Raw genomic sequence first — 14,414 nt, forward strand, 5'->3', positions numbered from 1 at the left:
GTGTGTGTGTGTGTGTGTGTGTGTGTGTGTGTGCGTGTTTCAGTCAATGCCCACAGACATGTGTGCTCTGCAGGACTTTGACGAACCTGACAAACTACAGATCCAACTCAATGATGTCATCACCATCATAGAGGGAAGGTGAGTAAATAAAGTTTTAGACGCATTTTACTTTCCAGCTTCACTACTGATAAATACAGTTTTAAATAAAAAACTGTTAAATATATCTAATTTCAGTCTACACTTAACATTAAAGATATTTGCACTGACATAACATTTTTGAATTTCTATAGATCTAAATGCCCTGTAGCGTAATTTTCAGGCTTCTAATTAGATTGAGTAGGATTACTCGATGCAGACATTAGACCCTTGATTCTCTGTGTCATAAGGTGTGGTTTGTCCTGTCTCATCCTCACTGTCCTCCAGGGCAGAGAACTACTGGTGGCGAGGTCAAAACAAGCGTACTCTTCTGTTGGGGCCATTCCCCAGAAATGTGGTGACATCAGTGGCGGGTTTGTCGGCCCATGATATCAGCCGGCCACTCAAGAACAGCTTCATCCACACTGGACACGGAGACAGCAACCCTCGGCACTGCTGGGGCTTCGCTGACAGGATCGATGAGTAAGAACTATCTTCTTGTTTACTAATTATCAACTTTTAGTGTTTTGTAAAAGGCACCCACAGAGGTTTTTTACATGTTCTGAATATGTCACCATTAAATAATTCATAAATAAGTATATGTATAATATAATTATAACCCCCTCATTGGACCATGATGGTCTTCAGTTTTTGCTGGTTTGTAGCAGTAATAACTATAACCACTAGATGGCAGTGAGATATTATTTTAAATGTCCACCTGCTTATTGCAGCATAATGACGTCCGGGTTATACAGCTTCACTATTTTGAGACTTATAGTAAAATAGAGTGTGTTGCTCTCCTCCCTGCAGTTTGTACCTCGGGAATCCGATGGATCCTCCTGACGTCCTGGGTTTAGATCTCAGTGGGACTCGACCCACACAGCTTCCAGGACGAGCTAAAAGTGAGTAGGACTGTTAGTAAAAACTATGCCAGAGTCATGATCATTATAACTGACAAACACTGTAGAATATGTATTCTTTAAACCTTTCCACTAACACTAAGATCAAATTGTTAAGTTTGGACTGATTTGTCAGGGCTGTCGCTATTCCTATAAATCAAGCTTGAATGAATTTGTCAATTGGCGCAATTTGCTTTAATATATTCAGAGTCAGATCAGGATAAACATTAGCCGCTGCCTGACTTGGTTGGAAAGCAAGCAGAAACAATTGAACTCACAAAGTCTAAGCTGTAGAACTCAACTTACTTCCACTAGCCACTTCTCAGAGGCTCTTGTGTCCTGATGGTCCACCGAGGACAGCTTTTGCTTGATAGCATTCTCCATTTTCATAGCATGACATGGTAACATTACTGGCTTATAGGTCAACAGGAAATGCAATTGGTCAAGGGGTCGCCCTCTGCTGGATCAAACTTCTTCAGCCATCAGGGTTAATTACAGGTCAAACATGAACTTTTCTCCCACATTTAAATGAATGTTTGAATTTCAATTAAAAAGTGACTGATATTTAGACTGATGTTATTACAATAAAGTTAATTAAGATCTGAATCTGTGCCGTGGCACTGGAAAGATAAACTTCAGACCTTCATTTCAAGGTCTGTTTGATATGATCATAAATCACAGGTATGTTTTCACTTTCTATGAGAAAAAACATTTCAATTTCTTAACTAATCCCCATCGCAAATATAGACCTGGTCTGACTACACATGTTACTGAACCAAATAAATATTAAGGAAAAGAAACATCTTCAGTGTTGTTAGTCCACTTATAAAAGATAGCATTAAAATTAAGGAAAATGTGATGGATAATGATATAATTAATATATTGAATAATAAAGAATACATTAAATAATATAAATACTATAATAAAATAAAAGTTGAAGAAGTGTAGATCTTGCTTCAGAAAAATGACTCTAAAACAGCTCGTGTCTAACATTTGCTTGAAAAGCGTATCTTACATTTGCCCCCTGCTTATTTTTCTAATCTTTAATATCCGCTCCTGTCATATTTTCTCCTTCTCTGCTTTTTGCTGCTGCGGTTTCTGTTTGTATTTCTACAGAAGAGCCTCCTCCCCGCCCTCCTCAACCAGCCGTGTTAATCAAGAGTAAGTCTGGTCTCTCTCAGCAGCTCCTCACCCATTGCTCCTGCCCTCTCTGTTCCCTCCTAGCTCCACTCCTCAAAGGTACATCCCATAGTTGTTGTCTCTCCTCAGCCTGAGTTTGCAGTGATTTTCTTATCCGCTTTTATTTCTTACCTCGCATCTTTGTTTCTTCATCCATCCACCCTTGTGTCCCCCCAACAGCTGTGCAGTGTCCTTGCTGTGCACCGTATGGCTAACTCCAAGTCTTTGTTGGAGCGGAGTGTATTTTGTGGAGTGAACTTGGAGAACCTCAGTGTCTGCACTTTCTAAAACTTTACAGTAAATTAATAAGAGTGTTTGTTTTTGTGTCTGCAGAGCCTTGCTACGATCCCGTAAATGAGGACGAGGATCTGACCTCCGTAGGACTAAAGAGATTATCACTTCGAAAGACTGGTTCTGTCAAAAGCTTAAAAATTAAACCTGCTGCGTGGGTCTCTGCTTCCAAACAGGGGATTAGCCGTAGTCCAGGCTCAGGCTACAACCACAACGGTGAAGTGTCCCTAATTGACTTTGGGGAAGAGTTCCCCCCGTCCACTCCCTCCCCCTCCCCTGTGGTAGAAGTTCAGATCCCCTCTCTGGCGGAGCTGGCTTTGGAAGCTGAGAACATCATGGACCGCACTCCTCCTCAGAGTCCGTCCAGATCGTTACCCCGCCCGCTTCACCCCACACCAGTAGTGGACTGGGATGCCCGACCTTTACCTCCACCCCCAGCCTATGACGATGTCGCCCGAGATGAAGATGATATGGAGGTACGGTAGGAGGTGATACAGCATCTTTCACACTATGCCAAAATTTAATGGAAATGTTATTTGCTTTTGTTATGTTTGTTCTATAGTGGACTGTACTGAAGCCGTAAATTGTTTACATAAGCTGTTTTCAGACATGAACTGTAGAGAATATCTGCAGAATAGGGTCCGGACATTCTCCACAGTTTGCCTTTCAAACATGAAGAGTGCAGCACGGGATTCTCTGGTCAGACACGGTCACGACAACACAAATCTTTAAAGTGTTCAGACGAGAGGTGGCGCAGCCTACAGAGGCGGGACATAGCGTCTCAGTTCTGTTAACACCGCATTGGCCCTTATTACCAAAAATTCTTAAAGCTTGTGGTCTTTGTTTTGTTTCCGTCACGTGTTAGAAACGTCATCAACACGCCTGTGGTGAATCCTGCTGTATTCTCACAAGGGTTCATTTGGACATTATCCACTGTTTACTAGGGGGCAGGAGAAACCTCGGACAATGTCTTTGGCACCTGACTCTGACTGATGTGTTCTCACATGTAGTCCCTCCAGATAATTTTAGGGGATTATCTAGTTCAGAGCATGTCTGAAAGCAGCTGTTGTAATAGTGAGAAATGTCTTTACTCATTCAGGTGAGCTCCATCAACAGCTCAGAGCAGCAGCATGAAGAAGAGCAGAGCGATGTTCTTCACCCAGATGAGGCTGATGTGGCTCCCTCCTCTGGACAGAAGGAGCAGGTTGATGCTCTTGTCTCCAGGGGTCCAGGTCTGGAGGACAACCTCTTCCTCCCCAGCAAGCAGAGCCAGGGCCTGTCCACATCTTTCTCCCAGTCGGCAGAAATCTTCCAAGAACTCCAGCAGGAGTGCATGAGGAGGCTCAACGTACCGAAAGGCAGCGCTGCCCGGTTGAGCTCGCCCTCCCAGACGTTTGTGTTGTTTCCCCACTCTCCTCTGACCCAAGAGGGAGAAGAGCAGAGCGTCTTCTCCTCCTGTGAAGACAAACCCCAAATCCCCCCTCGTGTTCCCATCCCTCCTCGCCCCATAAAAAGGGGTGACTACACATCTGCTCGCTGGTCAAGAGATCTTTCTCTTTCACCGACACCAGCAGACGCCACAGAGGCCGTTTCAGGCCTGGATCAGAACCGACCACCTCAGATCCCTCCAAGGGACCCTTTGTCTCAGCCGGGCTCCAGGACTCCCAGCCCCATGGGCCTGTTAGTGGGCTCCCCCCAGCAGAGAATTTACTCTGTCAGCCCCACCACCATGCAGGCTCCCCTTACATCCTGCCCCCCCACACACGCCTATGGCTCCTACCTCTCCACCTCTCCAGGTAAACTCATGCCTACCACACACAGCTTCGCCTCAGATCCTAAATATGCTGCACCCAAAGTGATCCAGGCGCAGGGGAAGGACCCTGCCAGTAAGGGCCCCTGCATCCTCCCCATTGTACGTGATGGACGTAAAGTGAGTAACACCCACTATTACCTTCTGCCGGAGAGACCGCCATACCTCGACCGATACGATCGCTTCTTCAGGGAGGCAGAAAGCCTTCCTGTGAGTGGTATGGAGGAAAGGCATGTACGGCAAGCCAACACTGCCACCGTCAGACCCATGGTGGTCAGCAACCAGACTGTCCAGGGACATGCCCAAGGACAGGGCCTTGTCCAGCTGGGTGAGCTGAAGGCTAATTTCTCCTCCAACAATAACAGCAGTCTGGGTGGACCACGGTCAGGGATGAGGACATCACTTAGTCTCCCTCGCGTCGCGTCGGAAGGGTTGACAGCACCAGCCGTCACTGGTTCCTGTACTAGGACAGATGGAGGAGCGAACTCAGCTGACAGGGTCAAAATGGTAAGGTCAGAGAGGTTGGGAGGACCAACTTCTTGAAACACATGTATAATTTTATGCTTTAAATCATTTGCTGAAAAAAACAAACATATATATATATATATATATATATATATACATGCATACAACTATGCAATATGCATTTAAATTATAAAGACTCATGTCCACTGCAGTGACCACGATGCGTAAAAGTTAGACAGAGCCATTAATTCTCTATGAGTAAATGTGTAGTTAGGTCATTATCACACAGCTATAAGATAAAATACCAGTGATGTTCAGAGTAACTAAACCTTTACATTTAAGATGTTATATATTTCAGTCAGTATATTTATGTTTTTTTGACTTATCTCAGTTTACACTTCCTCTATGAAGACTGACACAGCTTTAAAATGTATCTTGAACAAACAAAAACCAAACATGTACTGTATACATGTATGTTATTGTGCACAGCATGTTGCATTTGTTCATACTTTGAACACAAGGGGGCAACAGAAGATAATCTTTATTGGTGTGTGTGTGTGTGTGTGTGTGTTAATGGTGTTTAATTGCTCATATCTCTGGTTATTGATCAGATTACTTCCCTATTCAACTTCACATCTTTATCAGAGCTAACTTTCAATTTGAAGTGGAATTTACAAAAGCCAATGAGTTCGACTCATTAAACTGGTTAAAAGTTTTATTTAATATCTGTTGAGTTCAAAACTTGGTTGCATACAAACACGTTTATCCATTGCTGTCACAATGTATAAGTATAAAAATTTCTTATTTATGCTATGTCATTGTTCTCTGGAGACATATTAATTTTGCTGAGAATTGTATTTGAAGGACGAGGGACCACTTCGTTTTGCCGACCAATTGATTTTGACAGCGATTGAACCAGATTGAGCTAAAGTCAGAATCACTGCGAAACACTGAAGGCTCCACATTGATCAGCCACTTGGTATTTTGTAGTGGTGACTGAGATCTGTGGCTGCAGTGGGAATATAGGATTATATATAAATTGTACTGCAGAGGAGTTCAATGCAAGATATAGACAGTTGACCTTCATTGGCTGTTAGTTCAAACAATAGAAAAAGAAACAGGAGCTGATGTAACATTGAAAGAATATATGTACAATTACAATTATAGTACAAGTACAAATAAATACTGAAGGAAAAAAAACAAAAAAACATTTGTAGATAGAATTCCTGAATTCCCATCATGCTCACTTTTTGTGACATTGTGGAAATTAGAGTCAGTTTAAGGTGGATTCAGATAAACATAACCAGTACAGCCCAAACTATTCTAATTATTTTAGTGAAAGGTGGGGACTATTCAAAAAGCCATGTGAATGATGATCAGCTTTTTCAGGTGAAGGTAAAAGTGAACAGGAGCTCTGAATTCTGCCAAACGTTATTAGTTTTTTCTATGAAAGACCATGTGAACTATTTAAAGTCAAGTTGATACTGAAGATTTCATCATGAGAAAAGGACACAGTGGTGTGTGCAGGTGTCGATGCTGAACGTAGCACTGAGTACAATCAACAGTGGTGAGGAAGAGGAGGCAGTGGAATGTACAGTTAGGTGTTGGATGTTGCTCAGACTTACAGCACTGTTCTGTGATTTAGGTGCAGGAGGCAGTTCATGGTGTTACGATAGAGGAGTGCCAAGCTGCTCTGCAGAACCACAACTGGAACGTCCAGAAAGCTGTGCATTACCTAAAGGTGAGAATATTCATCAAGGCACTTGTGAAAAAAGTGAATTGCAGCCATTTACTGAACCCAAAATTACATCCAGGTTCTCATTGTCTTCCACTTATTATTCATGCTCCGGTCATGGAGGTAGCCGGTCAATTAGGGTATCTTAGACAGCCCTCTCCCCAGCTACGCTTTCCGAGGCATTCCCAGGCCAGATGAGATCAATCCCTTCAGGGGTTTTAGGTCCACCCCGGGTTCTCCTCCCGGTTGGGTGTGCCTGGTAAACCTCAGAGGTTCTATTTCGAGTTCCCTGCAGATGTCTGAACTCCTCATCCAATCAGAGCCCGGCCACACAACAGAGAAAACTAATTTCATCCGCTTGTATTCACAATCTTGTTCTTTCAGTCACTTCTATAACCAATATAAAAACCGATATAAAAATGTTCATTTCAATCGATAATGGATTTTTGCACTTGATAAACAGTCTAAGTCTAAAGTGGATAAATAATGCATTATACCTCCTGTGCTTACACAATAGCATTATATCAATATATACTGAACTTTTGTTATAATGCTTGTCATGAAAATGATATTGCAATAATTATTGATTTTGATTTAGTGCCTAACCCTATGAAAACCATGTTTCCTGCATATTGGTACTATGTAAAACGTGCATCCACTAAAAGTGAGAATGGTTTGTAGAATAATTGTATGAATGAATAATTGTTTATCCATTAATTCATGCAAAGTGAGGAAAAAGTAGAAATAAAAATCAACATTTAGTGTGAAACGTTTGCCAATTCTCCAAGCCACAGTTGTGCACAGATCCTAACACCGTGTCACTGGTGCTCCAAAATAATGGTCCTGTGAAGTGGATGATGATATTGCAGTTTTGTGGTTATTAAAAGAGGACCAGAGTCCTGATGGTAATGCTGCTGTGCTGCAGAAGAGACCTCAGAGATCCCTTTCACTGCTTCTCAGGTCCTGTTCTATAATAACTTTTTTTTGAACAGGATATATCTGCAAACAAGTGATTGTTCACAGTTCCCTAATGTAGTCTTTACTTCATATCAGGTTTTGGTAGCAGCAACCTTGTCGATCCTTAAGGGACAATCAGGTCATTACTGCTGCAATGAGCAGGCTATAAATAAAGAGCATATGGAGTCACTGATGTGTTGACAGCAGACCTCAGCACCGTCTTAACCGGCTGCGGCTGGGACCACGGTGGGGGATGGAAGTTGGGGAGTGAGCACGAGGGAACACTTGAGTGCTCCTTTATAGTGGCGGCAGAGTTTATAAGAGCATAACAAATGTAATGCAGAGGTCTCAATCTATGTGACAGAAGTGCTTGAGCAAAAACATTTAGTGTCTATAAAGAATGAAACAAGTTCACAATGTGCTTACTGCAGCAATAACACTCATAATAGGGAGTAAAGGAGATGATGTCTGTTTCTCCAGCTCATACAGTAACTTATGCTGTGACCCTTCTCATGCTTGCGCCCTCCCTCACTCCAGGCTTCTTTGTGTGTCTGCAGGTGGAGCAGTTGTTCTGTTTGGGTCTGAGGAGCAGGTCCGAGTGTCTAAAGCTGCTGGAGATGTGTGACTGGAACCTGGAAGTGGCCAGCACGCAGATGTTAGATAACTATGGATCCACAAGGCAGAGGTACTGCACTGTGTCTTATTGTAGTTTTACGGGTCACAGCTTCCCACATAGAATCTAAAACTTTTAATGGACCGTACTCTCTTATTACTGCCCAGCAGTAACTATCCATCTGTCCACTTTATTATTAATTTAGCTTTATCATATTATACAACACCCAGGGTGTCTAATCTACATATTTAATCTTGCATCTGTAGCTTTTTGTCTGTCGTTGTGAGAGGAAATTCTTGGTCAGTTAATTGTTGGATATCTTCCTCCTACCAACACTATATTATTACTTCTAGTTCATTAAGAAGTTAACAGCAGACAGGTAGCAGTGTGACAAAGACTCTGTTAACATGTGCACTAATATTCCGAGTATAGGGCTTATCCTGGTTTTGCTAAAAAAGAGTAGTGCCCTTTCTAAACCTGCCTGTTTGGAACAGGCTGTTAGTTTGGCTTGTGCTGATGCTCTGGAGCTACTTCATAATTGATTTGTTATGAATAACTTTTATAATTTTTAGTTTTTGTAAATGTTGTGCTCATCCATGCTTGGTTAATCTGCCATGAAGATTTGATTGTCAGTGTTTTTCCTGAAGTGAAACAGAATTTGCTTTATTAGCGCCAACTTTTGTGACACGTACACACGTTTGAATGATTAACTGAACGGCTGGCTTGTTGTTGTTGGCCTTTTCAGAGGTCTGTTACGCAATCAGCACAATTGTCAGACCCCAGTTCTCAACTTTTAAAAGCTCTGTAATTCACCTCGATGCAAACGAGGAAGTGATAAGTAGATAAATATTCAGGATATGGTGTTTGCATGGAACATTGAGAAATCTGGGTATTCATGTCCCCTATACATGATGAACACGAGTGTCCAAGTCACTGTGTGCTGGCACGTCTGTTTGATGTTACCATGGCTACAACAACACATCCTACTGTCAATTTTCAACATGTCCCCCACTTTGGTTGGTGGCATGCTGTCAGTGGTTGAAAATACGCAGCCATTACTGGTGGGATTTGGTCATCATGAGTTCAGTGACACAGAATGGAGAGAACATTTCTGTATATGTAGGGAATCATTTTACAGGCTGTCTGTCACAGTTGAACAGTTCATAAGACCATAGGAAAAAACAGTATGAGCATCAGTCGGCACAAGACAGAAACCAGGATAAGATGTATACATGCACCAGTATCCTGGCTACTTACAGAGTGCTCCAGCTAATAAATAGGGTTTGTCAAAAATGGGATAAGGGTTAAACCAGGATACTGAAATCAGGGCTTAAAAGAGGTTTTGATAAACAGTCTATGTTGCAGAGTAAAGTTAGAAAACTTTGTGCTCATCCTACCTTGTTTATCTGCAATGAAACTGTTGTGTGTTCATGATCAACTAGATTCAGTTTTTTTTATCACAGATTTTATAGTCAATATTTTTCATATAAATAATTATTACTGTTTTTATTACATATGTGGTTTGTATGGACTATTGACTTAACTGGCTTTATTTTTTCATATATTGAGTCCTGGCTATTTTCAGAGGTCATTAATAACCGGGATACAACTGCACATGTCAATGAGGCTCAGGCTCATATTTGGTTGTTAAACAAAGTTTTCTGTCTTGTTCGACTGTTCTGTAGAAAAGTATAAAATAATGAATTAATTTTATACTTCTAATGTGTGGCTCAGCTTAAAAGCCTCAAAGTTCGATCAATAAGTCGGTCTTGCAAATGAATGGAAATATCTTTCAAGTAAATTGAGGAGGATTTAGCGTTTAATCTCACAATATTCTCAATCTAATCTAAATCTTATTTATATTTGCAGACGGTGACAGAAATCTCAAACTGCTGAGCTCTGACTGGAACTTCATCCTCAGTAAAACATCATCAGAGGAGGTGATTCATCTCCTTTCTGCTTGACACCTCCAATAAGAAGACTGTTTGACTTATCACCAAAAACACAAATTCATTATGGTTCATTCATACTGACCATGGACACAGGAAATTAGCTCTGGGGCAGAAAATACAATTTTTTGACATATTTCAACTTTGTTCTTAAAAATGTGTCATTGTTGCACTTTCTAACAAGTTGTCTACCGGCATCCACCTTTTTTTCAAGGTTGTTAAAGGCAAAAAAGGGTCAGCCTAAAATGTGTCACTCAAACACTTCTATCAGAGTCTGTGCTACCAAACTGTCAATCATCACTGTACACTGATGGCCAAGTGCAGAGAGATACTTTAATGTCTTTCTATTGTAAATGTCATCAAACAGTCAGGTTGGGTGTGAAGCTGTAGATGAGATGACGAGCACAATATACACATTAGCACTTTCTAACCCTAGCTTGGAGAGCTTGCACTGTCTCAACTAAAGATTGTACAGTGAATGTACAGTTGGGTCTTTCAGAATGAACATCCTGCTTTGCAGCTGAGGAATCTGCATCACCATGTGAGGCAAGGGTTTCAAGAGCAGTGAAAAATAAGTCATAGACTTCCACATCTAGGCACAGCACATCACAAAGTTAATATTTGACTGGCAGGACATCATTTTGCCTGTTATTAAGAGGTGTGTGATCACAAAGATTGCCCGTGTAGTGTAACTAACAACGTGGGAATACACACTATGTGCTAAGAGACAAAGGTCAAACCAGTCCAGTGTTGACCTGAATCAAGAGAATGATCAGAGATGCAGTTTTTCCAATACTCACTTCTTTCAAAGACAGTTTATATTCAGAGTCATTAAACAATACTACCTTTATACAGAGACATGTATTGTATGTGAACAAAACATATATTTTGAACACAAAGCTTAGGGATAAGAAGAGACTGTCATGTCCGAGACTGGACAGGCCATTTTTGAAAACTGGGGCCGGTTTCACAAAGATAGACTGTGATTATAGCACAAATTAAAGTACTTGTAAGACCTATCTAAATTCATCTATTGCACAAAGCTGCCTAGGTCTTGAATATCTAATATGTGAGTCATAGTCTGAGAATTCAGGGTAAATTAAGGCTTTTTAAAAACTGAATCGCAAGAGCAAACCATTCTCATCGCTCAGCTCCATTCACTCTACCATAAATGTTTCAAGGACGTTTTACCCAGGAAATATAGCAAAGAATGTAACAACACAAAAAAACCTTCAACAGAAAAAACCTAGTCACTGTGCAGATTTGTAGCTGAGCTGAGCTGCTGTGGTTTTGAGCCACTTCCTCTAGTAACCTGTCAGTCAGACTTGAGGAAGATGCCATAGGTGAGAGAAAACAACTGAGGACATCACTGCTTTATATTTCCATCATGGTCATTAAGGTCTTCATAAGCAGCTCCACACACTTGTTTTCTTTGTGTGCCAGTGCTACTGGTCAGCAGTTGTCACTGACTGTTACCCTTTAAACATAGCTCTTAGTTGTAAGTTAGCTTGGGGGTTTAATGGCTGTTTTTTCAACCAATAAAAATGCAGTAGACAAATGAGCTAAATTAAAGGATAATTCCAGTATTTTTCATTCTGAGACCTATGGGTGTGTAAATGAATCCTACTTACAAAAGCTTTTTTGAATCAGTCCAGTAGATCACCTCCTTGTTTTTACCCAATAAAAGGTTGTTATTCTGGTTCTTTGGCAAAAAAGCACTTTTAAAGATGTTTCGTGGACTGTCACAGTTGCCCTGTATTAATAACACTGTCATCACTGCCGCCTTGACAATCTACTGGACTCAATGTAAAAGTTGTAAATACCATTCATTTACCCACCTACATTAACAAACCCAGGTTGAAAAATACTATATTTCCTCTTAAGGACTATCTTTGAATGTCTTTGTGCAACCGGCATCTGATCTGACTATTACTACTATGACTATTGCAACATAGTCACAGACCCCAGATTTAGTCTTTCCTTATTCCCTCCCTCTGAGCTCTTTGTCCACTACAAAACTCCTGTGCATCAGCTGAATACTCCGGCCATTTCTGTATTTTCTGCATGTTTCTGGACTAAGTTGGCAGCCAATAACTTCAAGGTAGAGAAATTAACCCCAAGGAACAGATCCTGTTCCATAATCATCACTTAAAAACACAACTGTGATATCTTCAGGGGCAATTATTGAAAACCTCCATGACATGTCAGCTCTGGCTGAACTCAGAGCTGGACGTGATACATTCTGCTGGTGTATTGTCACAGATGAGTCCTGAGCAAGGAATGCTTTAAAACTCAATATAGAAAACTTTTGGGCCTGTGCTGCTTTTTATTTCATATACACTTTGTATTTGAAGACTGGTGAAAGAAAGGGCAATAAAAGGCATTTGGCCAGCTTTAACCTCTAAAATTCACTTTTATATTGACAATACTGAGACAATGTTTGGTCATCACACATGATCCCTATGGTGCTTCTCTCTATAGCAACAAAGAACCGTCTTTGCCAACTGGTGCACATCCATGTAATTACCATATAAATGTCTATGGCCCTGGTTTTGCTCCACACAAACTAACCCCTCTGTATTCCCACAAAAAAAAAACAGTATGTGACACATCCGAGCCCAATCTGTTTGGGCAGAAACGTCAAATGGCCTCTGAAAAAAGCTTCTATAGAGCCACAACCAGTCGGTTTTCTGCCTGAGTGAACTAAGAGGCTCAAACAACTAAACAAAATAAAACAAAGGCTGTACAGGACTGATTTAATGAAAATAAAAACAGTCAGAGCTTTCTCCTGTGTGCAATAAGGCTGCTGTAGAACCTGTGACCTCCCAGTCTGTCCAACCATCAATGCCATCCTGTCCTGAAAATATCATGGAGCTGTCTTCTCTGTCATGATGTATCCTAGCGATTGAACGCACACCGATTTCAGTATCAAGTGTTTGGTGACTCAGTTTTCCTCCCTGGGGAAGGATGAAGCTGTTCTTAAACACTGATCCACAGTCAGTTCTGCCATTTCCCTTCTGGCATGTGTTTGCGTTTGAGATGACTGTAAATCAGTGCACGAGGACAACTGGATGTAAGGGCTGCCTCCGTTCTGTCCACGGGTTGTTTGTCTTTATACCAAGCTGCTGTAGTTTTAGAAGGACAGAACCTTGTGGTGTTATGATCAACCCAAAGAAACATTGTCCTGTTGTGGTGTTGACCCTGATGTTTGAAAAAACTGTTCAGCTCTTTGTTTGCCGGAAAAACTATTTCCCTAGAAACTGCTATTTTAAAGTCATTTGTATTGTTTTTGCTCTTCTTTTGCAATTTCTCTCATGTTTTGCTTCCCAGGATGTGATTTATTTTCAATGCCTACTGTACAGCTGGTTTTCATTGTGTCTCTCCTCCTGGGTCGATGGAAAAGTTGAAGAGAAGTTAATGCTGCCGAATTTATAAATGTATTTTTTATTAAAGAGTTAATTATTTTTTACCTCTTCTGCTCTGCTGACCAATCTTTTTTTCTGTTACACTGATAATCTCTGTAGATGACTTAAAACTGAATCAGTTGCTCCTCACTTTTTCCAGAATTTTTCCAGCCAGAGTAAAATGTCAGAGAGAGCGCATGTGAGAACACAGCACAAAAATGTCACAAAATTTCACAGCAAGTGAGTGTGTTAATGACAGACGCAAAAATGAAAAAAAAATCAAATATCACAGGATGAAGTTTTTTTTTTTCATAAGACGCTGACGAAATTGAAAAATTCGGAAAGACGAGATACAAGTGGATTTCACACGTCACGTCCTCCCTTCTTCATGCCCTCCCCTAGCGTCACCCCTCAATTGAATGTTCCAAACATTTTTCTGTTTTTGTGAACACATCTGAGAAACGTAAACGAAAAGTGAAAATGAGTGTGAGTATGTCAACTTCAAACAGAATTTTATGATTTGTCTTAGAAACATTTGAGTCTGTGGCTCAATAATGTTATGCCCCACCATTATGTGGCCCTATGGGACGAACAACATTGACCACCACTGACACCAATCAACAACAGAAAGCCTTTAAAACAGCCCAAACACTGGGGTTTGTTAATATCAAACAACACAATACACACGATGTCAAATCCCAGGCTGAGGCCCAGCAGAACCAGGAGTCTGCACACAGGAAGCCTCCCTTCTAATCCTGACACAGGAGTTTTTAAAGAATCTTCATTCACTGGCCAAGTGCACCTCATTGATGACCGATCGGTTAAATCAGGGTGGATCTAAATAAGGCGAACACATTTATTAATTTTAGCCTCTCGGTAAAGGATTTGCTGTTTTTATTAGTTAACGTTGATCAATCTGAAATCAATATTTTGAGGATTTGAACTAAACTTCAGACACAACATGGAATTCGAATTAG

At 41.0% G+C, this 14,414-nt stretch overlaps 1 protein-coding gene across 17 annotated transcripts in view; it reads left to right on the top strand.

The window, feature by feature from the left end:
• The window catches only part of tnk2b (tyrosine kinase, non-receptor, 2b), a 54,772-nt gene extending 41,270 nt beyond the window's left edge, over positions 1-13,502 (top strand). For 8 of the 17 annotated variants that reach the window (XM_069511929.1, XM_069511928.1, XM_069511932.1 and 5 more), the window contains 9 exons: positions 44-138; positions 424-618; positions 946-1,037; positions 2,151-2,273; positions 2,547-2,980; positions 3,604-4,821; positions 6,425-6,520; positions 8,029-8,156; positions 9,954-13,502. In XM_069511929.1, coding sequence (XP_069368030.1) covers positions 44-138; positions 424-618; positions 946-1,037; positions 2,151-2,273; positions 2,547-2,980; positions 3,604-4,821; positions 6,425-6,520; positions 8,029-8,156; positions 9,954-9,960 — 2,388 coding nt within the window. In that variant the 3' untranslated portion in view covers positions 9,961-13,502. The remainder of the gene's footprint in view (positions 1-43; positions 139-423; positions 619-945; positions 1,038-2,150; positions 2,274-2,546; positions 2,981-3,603; positions 4,822-6,424; positions 6,521-8,028; positions 8,157-9,953) is intronic. The other 9 variants (XM_069511939.1, XM_069511941.1, XM_069511940.1 and 6 more) reach the window with 3 other exon arrangements.
• Positions 13,503-14,414: the final 912 nt, after the last annotated feature.

Source organism: Paralichthys olivaceus, chromosome 16, assembly GCF_024713975.1.
Source record: "Paralichthys olivaceus isolate ysfri-2021 chromosome 16, ASM2471397v2, whole genome shotgun sequence".
Lineage (NCBI taxonomy): Eukaryota > Metazoa > Chordata > Actinopteri > Pleuronectiformes > Paralichthyidae > Paralichthys > Paralichthys olivaceus.